This window comes from Condylostylus longicornis, unplaced genomic scaffold (genome assembly GCF_029603195.1).
Source record: "Condylostylus longicornis isolate FDR11 unplaced genomic scaffold, ASM2960319v2 ptg000004l, whole genome shotgun sequence".
Classification (NCBI taxonomy): Eukaryota; Metazoa; Arthropoda; class Insecta; order Diptera; family Dolichopodidae; genus Condylostylus; species Condylostylus longicornis.
The window spans coordinates 11,874,134-11,886,625 of record NW_026577973.1 but is presented as its reverse complement, the minus strand read 5'-3'; the positions used below and the strand labels follow the sequence as shown (position 1 = coordinate 11,886,625).

The following is a 12,492-nucleotide window of genomic DNA, read 5'->3' as shown; positions in this document are numbered from 1 at the left end:
GGTCTGCAATTTGATAATAAACTTAAAACCTGAGCGAGTCTGCTGAAAAAATTTTTGTGACCAGTGTAAACTCTATTTCAGGACTTTCTTTTATCACTAAATTAATTTTAAACCCTTTTGATATATTTCGACAGCCAATAAAGTTTTTAACGTTTGATCGTTAACATCAAGGTTTAAATAACAGGGAAACAGCTGAAGTTTTGGAGTTTCAGAATGTTTGTTATTCTAACAATACTTAAAATACAAAGGAAAGTTATATTGATTTCAAACTCTTTATTGGTTTTGTAAAAACAGTTTGTTTGAAGTTTCTATCGTTTTCGAAACAGAAATTCTAAGCAAAATACTTGTGAAAAATTAAAAACAGCCTGTCTGTCGGAAGCCGCTTAAGATTTGACACCCAGTTCGAAACAAAAATTGTATCTGATTTCGATGTTCTAATTATGTTTAAGTACTGATTCCTGCGTCAAATGAATCAAGTGTAAGAAATATGAAAAGGTCTTAAAAACTTCAAATTTAATCTCAAATATTTGTCAAAGCCATCCCATTTTTATACCTTCATAAATAATGAATAATTTATTATTAATGAAAATCTTATTTGACTGCATAATAGTCGGTAATGCACATTTTTTAATATGCATTAATTTTAAAATTATTCATTTCTGACCCCTACGGTACTTTTAAAAGAATTAATCGTTGAAATCTTCATGAATTTTCTTAACTGCATTTATTCTATACACCCAAGTTTTTTTTTCTTATTCCCGAATACTTTACCATAATGGCCAACCCCTACAATTTTATTTCATTATAGTAAACACGAAATTTATTATAAAATCATTGTGACATCTCTGGAAATTATTTCATGTGTAGCTATTATTTAAGCTTTAAAAACTGAACTTTAATATCACAATATGAGCCATTTAACACACCTTCATTTCACATACATACATACGTATAAATACAAATCATGGTCCCATTCCATATTAACATGAAAATTATTTCATTCTTTCACTCTTCTTTTCATTTTATGTTTTGATTGTTTTTTCTCAATTTTCTTTTTAAAAATATAAATTTTGTAATAAGAATTTTTTTTATTGTATGTTCTTATTGTTATTTCGTTTTTTTTTACATTTTATTTTTAGTGGCATGTGCTACTGTTACGGTAACGAAATGTCAAGCAGCATTGAGAACACTTCAAGCGTTTCCATTTTTTCGTCCAACATGTCTGTGTAAAGAACCAGGAGTTGATCCAGACTGTAATAATTTTCGTGATTTTCTTTTTGATCATCCGTGTGGTTTCGTTCTTAAGAAAGGTAAGTAAATTTATTATTATATATATATACATATGTATGTTCTCTTTTTAAAGTGGTGTAATTTACATATATATATATGTATATTGTACATGTATACATATGTATGTTCTTATAAATTTTATCATATACTGAAAATATATCTTACATGTACGATATATGTATCTAAATATAACCAAAAAGGTATATGTATAAATTGGTTAGATAATATGCAGTGTATTTCTATATATGTATGTACATATATAGCAATCATTCAAAAGAATTGCAAAAATTTGAAAGCGAATCGAAGGTACGAGTACATATAAAAGAGCTTTTTAATCCTTAAGAATTTTGATGTATCGGGCAGAATTTAAGAATTTAAATGAAAACATTAAATTTTAATAAGAAATATTTTCTAAATGTGCGTCATTTCACGTTCATGCAGAGAGGAATCTTTTATGATTAGGCATCCAAAATACAGAAATTTCCTTTTAGAATGCAGACCATTACTTTAAAACTATAAATTTTTCAACCCAGTCTTTCTGGATTGAAATTTATCACAAAAGAATAAGAACTACTTATTTTCATTGCGAAAATATGTTTAAGAAACTTCAATTTTCTAATTATTAAGTGAAAGATAAGCGCAATATAAGCGGACAAGTATATATAAAGAAAAAAATTTATTATTGTTCATAAACATAAGGCCTTAAATTACCTTTTATATGATTAAAAAAAATAAGACAACCAATTTAAAATTTTATAGGGAGCATTTTATAAAATATTTTAAGAAACTGTTACTCATATTATATTGGTATTGGATATTGAATGAGCACAATGAAATCCTTTCCAGAATATAAAAAATTGAAATATAACGAAAGCATATTGCACACAATTTTTGAGTCGACTCTCAAAGGATTTACAATTCAATTGTGATTTTAGAATCAAGATGAAGCTTTAAATATTTGTAAAACACTGTTATACAGTCAATAAGAAGTTATTTGAGATTTTATTTTGCTTTTAATTTTACTAAAAAATTTATGTTTTAACAAAGACAGCAGGATAAGAGAATAGCATTGAATAACAACTACTATATTTACCATTCTTTTTAATAGAGTTCACATCTTATTACTGGAATTGATTAACAAGAATGAAAAAATAAATTGATTTTCAAACTAACATAATATATTAAAGATACGAATTCAAGAATTGCACTTTTTGGCCTGTACCACAATTTTAAATATGCATTTGAGCATAATTTCAATCTGAATTTTTTACGTAATTGTTACAATTTATTTAAAGCCCCTTAATAAAAATAATTTAGCAGATTTTAGAATTTATATAATATAAGCATATACAAGTATGTAAAGATTAAATAAAGGATTGGTAATAATATATAAAAAACTAACAATAAATTTTAAATTTAAATACAAATAAAATTAAAATTCTTTAAATAAATATAAACTTGCGAAAAGAACAAATTTTTCTTAAATCTTGTAATCAAATATTTGTTAAAGTATTAGACTTAAGCAAAAAAATTATGATGATACTTAACTTTATAGTATTTCTATTTATAAATCGGAAAAATTTTTCAAGAATTTTCATCATATTATAAATATTTTGTTTTATTTTTCACAATAAAAATCACATAAATTATTTTAATTGAAATTTTTAAACGTGAAGGTATCCTTGTAAAAAAATTTACACAAATTCTTATGCACATATAAAATCCCATAATTTGTGGATTTTCTCTTATATTCGTTGTTCTTTGTTCTCTAAATTTGTTTTAATATTTAAGAAATTCTTTATTAAATCTTCTTTAAAGATTTCTCTATTTGCCTTTCCTTGCATTTTAGAAGAAAATATTTCTTATTAAGTTTTCAATATAAAAATTTACCAGACACCATTGACAATCATTATAATATAAAATTCTCATAGTTTGAGCTCATAAGAGTATACAAAATCTCTTCATCATTTCAAAATTCATCATTTTTCGTGATTTTCCCCCAATATTTTAGTTATACTACTTTAAATTTAAGGGCAGCCAATTTTAATGTCAATGTATATAAGTATATAAGATTGTTTAGTGTATAAAAATAAATCACACAGATACTATATTCATTCCGGGCACATCTTTTCATGTCATAACGTAATTTCAAGTATTATAGCACATTAAGTACCTACATGATAAATTTTGTTTTTATTGGAATACTTTTTTTTTTTTTGGAGGGTACATCAGTAAAAAATTGTGTTGCTTTTCTAAAGAATCTTTAAATGTACCTACACATAAAAGAATTCTTTAAATATTTCTTTGTCTTTCTAATTTTTCATTTCTTTTTTTAATATTCTACAGCTTAAATTTAAAAAAACAAAACAAATTATATTCGAAAATAAAATTTTGAAAATTTTATTTAAAAAAAAATTATATAGCTATGTTTATAGGTGGGGCTACGCAATACGTACGGTTTTTGGCTTACAAATCTTGGTATACAATTTTGTTTTTAATTTCGGCAAAAATTCTGTGGTAGTTTGTCCATCCAAAAATAATAACAGTAACCTGGTAGTCTATTTAAATCGAAAATAAATTTCTTAATAGCTGTTTTAAATTATTAAAAATTTTAGTTGTCGCCTATAATTATGCAATTTTTAAAAAACTGTGTTATATACGAAATTTGTTCGAAAAACACTTAAAATGTTGCGTTTTTTTTAACCGAATATTTTTTTTTTTATTATCAACTGAAATTAATTTTAAAGAGATAACGAAATTGATAATTTATTTGCCAAAGATTAGATTTGAAAATACAAGCTTTATTATTCTTTTTAAAAATTTTGAAATTATACATTCTATATTTACACAAGTGTTCTGATCAGGTACGGGACTATGATTCAAAAATTATAATTTCGAATTATGATTAAGAATAACGACAAAATTTTAATATTAATAGAAAATCTTGCAGTTAGATCATAAGATTTTGCAAAATTTTGAAAACAAAAATTATGTTTCAATTCATTTGGATGAATTCTGGCGGCACTAATACATAAGGCACAACAGTTTCATCCTGGTTTAGTGAAAAGATACAAAAATCATTTAAGAAATACAAAAAATTAATGAAATAATGATCATAACGGCGATGATAAAAATTTAGATTTCATAAATTTTCTCATTTCAAATTTGAGAGCACCATTGGAGACAAATGACATTTTAATTCTTAGGAACTGATGTGCCATACATACGAATAGTTTTTTTTTTTGGTTGAATGAGAGCTTTTCTAGTAAAATTTTTCCGATATACTAAAATATATTTGTTTATAGTAAAAATGTGCTTAAATTAGAAAAATTAATTTTTAATCAAACTATGCGAATAGATTTGTCAACAATGTTTTTAATGTTTATTATTGGCAATTTAGCCGTACGACTACAAATATTGTGCTTTGTAGAATCTTAGAGAATTAAATATATTCTTATTTCCCTTTCTTAAAAAAACACAAATACCATTCCCAATTACATAAATGTATCCTTGCTTTTGTTGTTCTGTTTTTTTTTCCTTTCTTTTCTTTTTATGTCCTTATGAACTCAATATATAAAATTGTTTTGTTGTTTTTATATTTTTTTCTTTTTTATAAAGCTTTAAGTATTTTAGAAAAGTATCAAAAAAAAAGGAAATAAATACACACACACACACACACACGTTAACATTCTCATATTATACAAACGTGAACTAATAAAATGATTAAATTCCAAATTGAGTTTCCCGATTCCTTTCTCTTTTTTTTTCATTTTTTTCTTATCCTTCTCTTTTATATCTAAATTACTTTTACGGTATATTACGTAGGAATTTTGTTTGGTATATTAACAAAATAAAACGCAAAAGAAAAAGAAAAGAAAAACAATCTGTGCAGGTAAAATTGGTTACAATGAAATAACGGTAAAGTAAAGAGAGTAAAAGAAGTAAATAATAACAAACGAAGAAAAAACAAAATAAATAAAATTAAAAAAAGAAAAAATCTCCGAAATAAAATAAAATTACTCAAAGAATACTTGAAACTTTATTTATTTGGAAAGTAAATTTAATTATTTATACACACGTACACACACAGATATATTTAAATATACCAAAAAAACATATAAAAAACTTTATTTTTTCACATACACATAAAATATAAGGTAGCAATCGTATATGACAAAATAAAATTAAAATCAAAAAGAAAATTACAAAAATGAAATCAGAAAAATAAGAAACCAAATTTAAAAAAAAAAATTTAAAGTTTTAGGAGTCAAATTTTTCTTCAAACCAGTGGAAAAAAACCGCATATTTAATCTAATTTTGAACTTTTGTATAAAATGCCCACATGTCTCTTTTGTGGTCTTTTATAGTCATGATATAGTTCTGCATGTAAGGTTTCGTAACGCAATTGTAAAATCTGAGATGCTTAAAATTAAAATTTTTCAAAGAATGGAAATTGGAAAGAAATGTAATCTTTAAGTTTTATTTTAAAAAAGTTTACTTCAATAAACAACTGTTAGAAAATCATAACTTTGTAGCTTCTTCTCTTCTTCTTCTTCTTCTTGTTGTAGGCACATTTGCCTGTTTTATCCAATATTCTCTTTTATGGATTTTCATGATCGTGGGATGTAGAGGTCCAGCACTCATGCCACCTTTTAGGAGGTCTGCCTGGGAGTCTTTTGGTGTTGGGCTTGTTGGTCATGGCTATTTTGGGTAGTCGGTTCTCGCTCATGCGGTTCACATGGTCCCTCCAGTAGCGCCGTCTGCATCTAGTCCATCGAACAATATCTTGAATTTTGCATTCTTCTCTTATATCTGCACTTCTTTTTTTGTCAAGCAAAGTATATCCACAGATCTGCCTAAGAGTTTGCATTTCTGTGGCTCGCAATCTTTGTTTGGTCGATGACGTGTCTGCTCTTGTTTCAGCTGCATATGTCATTATGGGGCGCACGCAAGTTTTGTAAACACGCACCTTATTTTCAATTAGCATATATTTATTTTTCCATATGACATCGCAAAGCCCGATATTGCAGAGGCCTTTGCTGTTTGAACCTGTGTCTCCTTGTTGTTATCTCGATGGCTCGTAATTTCGACTCCAAGGTATTTGAAGCTCATAACCTGCTCAATTGACTGATCTTCAATCGATAGTTTACATCGAATCGGTTCTTTGGCGATCGTCATACATTTGGTTTTTTCAATGGATATTTTCATGTTGAATGACTCAGCGATAGTTTTGAACTTGAATAATAGTCTTTGCAGATCGTCCTCGTTTTCTGCTAGTAGGACAGCATCATCAGCATAACATATTATTTTAATATCCTCGCTTCCTATCTTATAGCCAGTTCCGAAATCGATCAGTCCCTTAATTATTTCATTCATGACCAAGTTAAACAAAGTGGGACTTAAACTATCACCTTGTCTTATACCGGAAGAGGTTGGTATTTCCTCAGACACATCATTTCTTATTTTGACCTTTGTGTTGTTATTTGTGTACAGTTCTTGGATAACCCTTATTAGACTTGCATGTATGTTATTTATTTGCAGGATCTGAAGTGCGTCTCCCAAACGAACCCGGTCGAAAGCTTGCGTCAAATCCACAAAGCATATAAACACAGGTTTGTCAAACTCTATGGACTTCTCAATTATCTGACGTAGTGTGAATATGGCATCTATTGTTGATCTGTTTTTCCGGAAACCATTTTGCTCTTCTCTGATGACTACTTTTGATAACACTTCATCATTTATAATTTTCGTGAGTAGTTTTTGAACAGCGCTCAACAACGTAATCCCCCTATAGTCTTTTGGATCGGCCTTTGAACCCTTTTTAAATATGGGAATCGTCAAACTACTTTTCCAATCCAATGGTACTGATTGTGTCTGAATAGCGTGGTTAAACAATTTTACTAACTCATCCGCAAGTGTTGCACCACCATATTTAAGATATTCATTGACAATATCATCTATACCACCCGACTCTCTATTTTTCAATGTTGCTAAATTTTCTAAGATGGTCGTTTTACTGATAAAATAGTCTGATTCATCTGAAGTTTCAAGCTCTTCCGCCAATGAAATTTCTACTACCTCGCTTTCATAAACCTGCATGAAGTGATTTACAAGGACCTCGAGACTTACAGAGGCGTTTGTTACGTAGTCGTTTATGGGTTTTTTTCGATTTCTTATAAAGTTCCATACCTTTTTTTGGCTTCCATACAAATCATATTCCATATCCTTCGTAAACTTTATCCAAAATTCTGTTTTTATTTTTCTAATTTCGCGATTCACCTGATTTCTAACTTTTACATATTTTCGGTAATCGCGTGCAGATTCTGTACATCTGTATGTCAAATAATGTTTACGTTTTTCTTCTGCCAGTTCTTTAACCTTTGCACAAAACCATGGTTTATTATTAGGTTGGCCATTTAAGTTTATTTTTCTAGTTCCTAGTGTTTCATATGCTGCATCTTTAATGTTGCTTTTTAGTTTTGACCAAGCTTCATTGATATCGTCGTTGTTGTTGATCGGATTACTATTGATTTTTTGTTTTAATCTTTCTTCATAAAGGTACCTAATTGATGGATTGCTTATTGACTCTATATTTATTTTATCAATATACTGAGGTTTCTTTTTTTTGTTTGTATTTGCCATCATTCTCATTTTGCATAGAACCAAGCTGTGATCAGTACCAATGTTACCTGAAGCAAGTGATCGTACATCTAATATTTGTGTGGGATGAATATTTCTGTTGGTAATTATATAATCAATCATAGACTTATGTCCTCTTGTGTTACAAAACGTATACTTGTGTTGAGGTTTGTGTTCGAAAAAGGTGTTCGAACTTTGTAGCTTGGTTTCATAAATTTTACAAGTGCGTACATTGAAAGAAACTCAATTAATTAATGGAATTGCTTTCAAAGTGACTTTAATGCGTCCGATAATACTCAGATATTATTTTAAAAATTCTTATATTTGCTTACATTTTTAAACGAAAATATGTAAGTTATGTGAAATTTCATACCTTACAGTTGCTCAAAAACAACCATATTATATTTTGTGCGTAATAGCGAAGAATTTTAGAACTCTTTTATTACCCTTACATTTTTAAATAACAAAAATTATTTTAAATACTAAAATACTAAAAATTAATATACTAAATTCTGGGATTAGGTAATGAAACGGTCTAATTCGAATTCGGAAATTTTTAAAATTCTTGCAAATTTGAATTTTCTTATATGTAAATAAATTATAAATTTAGATTTTCACAGTATATCGTTAATATGTCGTCATCAATATCGGTGATCACAAAGAACACTTAGAATCGCTCTATCTCTTCTAGTTTAGCCAGAAAACGGCTTTAAAGTTTTGCAAAAGATTTTTTTAAATACCTCCAAAAATATTTTTGCTACAGCCTATTATCATATATTAGCAGAATCTGTAGATTCCCTGTGATCACAAAAAACTCTTTTCATATTAGTAATGTTATTTAATAATTATTAGTAGTTACTTTACTTTTCAACGTTCTTGAGTCACATGATTAAAATATTTTCAAGTCTTTAATTTAAAATACCCGAAATAAGTATAAAAATCAATATTCTTCTGGAGTTTCTTTTGGATTTGCAAAACAATCTTGAAATAACATACTATTTATTAGAGCCGCTATGTATTCTCATTTACATATAGTTTGTCGTATTCCTTCCTTCTGCGATTACAATAATAATTTTTATTAATCTTAATTTTAGGTTTACTATAGACTAGAGAATTCTCTCCATAATTTTGAAATTAGTGTAAAATATTTAAAAAACTTTTTTCTTAATTAAATTGAATAAATAATGTTTAATAAATTAAATCAAATTATCAAAAATGAAAATTAATCAAAATTAAATTGAAATTATTAATCCTCTGACTCTTTGAACAGCAAATTTACTCAAAAAAAATAAAATTCCTTTAAATTTTCTAGAATAAGAAAAGGACGCCTAAATTATCTATTAAGCCTTTTTCTATATTTAGAAATTCATTTTATATTTATAGATTTGTTATTAAAATTTATATTATAATTTACAAAATAATTTTGAAGGCGTAAAGGATAATTATAATTTAATAAAAATTTCATAAACAAATTTTTTATTCGAGAAAATTAAATTATCCTGAAAAAAAAAATTGTTTAAAGGTTAAAAATAAGGCGTTTAATTTAAGATTTTTGTTAACCAGAGGAAAACTCTTTTTATTTGAATTTTCTTTGTTGTTTTTATTTAAATGGTTAAAATTGATGGAGGAACATTATTTTATGTATAAAAAAATTTTCATACTAAATTTAAATTAATTTTTATTATAGAGGCACAAATCATAATTTATGAAATTCCCCTTTTATTTATTCTCTTAAAGAGGCACCTATAAATTTTATTGAAAAGAAAATATTATAAGACTTTGTTTTATTATGTAAAAATTCCTACATAATATACTTACCTATAAATTCACATAATATATATATATATGTATAATATAATAACGACAAGAACGCACATTAACCTCTTGAAAAATATATGAAATTTCTTGAAAATATTTCAAGAGAATTTTTCTTTTCAAAAATTTAATGCATTAGACGAAATTTTTTTCATTTATTTTTTTTGTAAGGAAAAAAAAACAATAAAAGCAATCACAAGGATGAAATAAGGAAGAATTTTTGAAGTGTTCTTTCTTATATTCAAAATTTTTTTTACCAAAAACATTTGACTGTTTTTTTCCCATAAATTTGTTTGGTACAAAACGCAAAGTATTGTGCTTTACTGATTCACATAGAAACAATTATTACAGAGCGCCATATCAATGCTTAAAATATTTTTGGCATTTTCTATATTAAGGTAAAGGGTCGAGTTTCTACACATTACGAGTATCGCCCAAAAATCCTTACAACGTAATTGTTTTTATTTCAAAACATAGAACATAGGAACATACAAAACTAGAACAAAGGTAAATCGCTGCCGGTGTCTTATACTGTACTACAGTCCCATTAATGTTATTTTCTTCATAAAATTTATCAATATTCTCATTACAAAGTATTAACAGAAAGGGAGAAGCGTCTGCGGATTACAATAATTGTGCTTTGACAAAAAATTGTGGATTACAACAAATTGTTAAAAAATAGAATTCCTAAGCTTTTTAAGGGTCATAACATTTAAATGAGGAAAATGTAGGACAAAATTTTTTTCTAGAGAAATATGTTTCTTACAAAAAGCTACCTTCATGTAAAATTTTTATCAAAAGGTGTAGAAATTTTTTTCAGATTTAAACTACTAACAAGTTTTTCCAAAAATTTTGTTGAAAAAATGCTACAAATTCCATATAAAGCTATAATTACAATATGTATTATGTATAGATACTTCCAATATATATAAATTCTGCCTCATATTACATTCAAATTTCCAATTATATGTTCGAATACAATACTATTATAATTATAAATAAAATAATTTTAAATAAATATTTGATTTTTTTTTATATTTAAATTTGTCAAATTAATTTTCATTTTATATTTCAAAATATATAATATATTTTAATTAGCGGAAAAAGATCCTTATCCAATTGATGCACTACCGACATGTAATCATGCGCTATCAGTATGCCAACAAGAAAGAAAATGTTCTAAATTATTTGATGATTTTAAATTAAATTGTAAAGTTCGAGACAATAAATGTCGAATGGATGACAGGTATGACATTTATTTTTTTTATACAAATTTTTATTATATTTTATTCTTTACGTTAATTTATAAACATACTACATTAATTATTTCATACAAATTGTATACGATAAACTTAAAGTATTTAATATATATAGAGTAATTTAGTAATTAAATTATTATAAAAATGTCATACAAGAGATTAAGTACACGTTTTTCATTTCATTTAATAACAAGAACACCGTATTTTAAAAAATTAATCAGAATAACAATAATAATAATAAAAAAATTAAAAATTAATTATTTATTCATTATTTTTATATTAAAAAAACAAAAACAAAAAATATTCAAATTAATAATAAAATAATTTTTTTAAGTAAAATATTAAAAAAAATATTAAATAAAAATTGTTTTTTCTTTCGATTTTTTTAATTTGAATCATTTTAAAACATTATCATTGCGAATGCTTGACGGTAAGAACTTTCACGTTATACCCTACACCTCAGCCGTCTGCAGTATGCAGTATATTATCGTCATGTGTGTTACAGAACAACGAAAGTGATTTTTTTAAGTTGTGAGTTAGAGATACCAAATCATTTGTTATTTTTTTCAAAATTTTAAAAATTATTAGTTTAGAACGTTTAAAATGATGGTTTTGTAGTAGAAGAAGACTTCAGTGGTTTTAGTATATAAATATTACTTTAAGAAAAAGAAAATAATTTAGTATCCTAAACTCAAAACTTACACAAAAAAGCACATTCATTGTTTTGGCACACGCGTGATGACATATTCTCGTTCACCGTGAAATTTTACGTTGATTTACGTAAATCATAGTACGATAAATCATAAACTAAAAGAGCATAACAAAAATTCGATAAATTGTTCGTTTTCTGTTAAAAAAAAACCTGCTATCATAATTAGATAAGTTGGAACAATGGGTTCAGGTAGCTGCCATACAACACAAACAAATTATTTTAAATACCTAAAAACCTGAAAAACCGTAAAATTTGGCAGTCATGTTTGCAATTATAGTTCAGATATCTCCAGAAGTCTTGATAGTGTAGAATTAAGTTTTGCACAAGCCTTAAAAATTTGGTTAACCTACTGTTTTAAATTTTTACTTTAAAATCAAATTGCTATGGCGTAGGGTATAATTTAGTCGTCTAAGATATAGACTGAAACATTTTTACTTATTTTACCATCATAATCTAACAGACACACATAATTATTAATTTTTGTATGTAATAAAATAAAAATGCATGAAGACTTGTTTTTTGTTTGGCTCATTCATAATTTTTTATTATAATTTTTTCTCGCCACATTTTCAAAAATAAAAAACATTAAATACATATATAACAATAATAAAAATCATTACTTAATGGTCAATTAAATGTCCTTAATTAATATTATTTATATTTTTTCAATATAGCTATGTACAAACATACATAAATAAAATATTTATCTCATATATACTCTTCTCTTTTTTTTTATTTAATTGGATTACATAACCAATTTGTTTTTTTTTTCTTCTT

The 12,492-nt window shown here is 26.0% G+C and overlaps 1 protein-coding gene across 6 annotated transcripts in view; it reads left to right on the top strand.

Moving 5' to 3' along the window:
• Positions 1 to 12,492, top strand: part of LOC129613468 (uncharacterized) — a 186,585-nt gene that overhangs the window by 110,319 nt on the left and 63,774 nt on the right. For all 6 annotated transcript variants that reach the window (XM_055527554.1, XM_055527563.1, XM_055527571.1 and 3 more), the window contains exons 4-5: positions 1,140 to 1,310; positions 10,843 to 10,990. In XM_055527554.1, the coding sequence (XP_055383529.1) occupies positions 1,140 to 1,310; positions 10,843 to 10,990 (319 nt within the window). The remainder of the gene's footprint in view (positions 1 to 1,139; positions 1,311 to 10,842; positions 10,991 to 12,492) is intronic.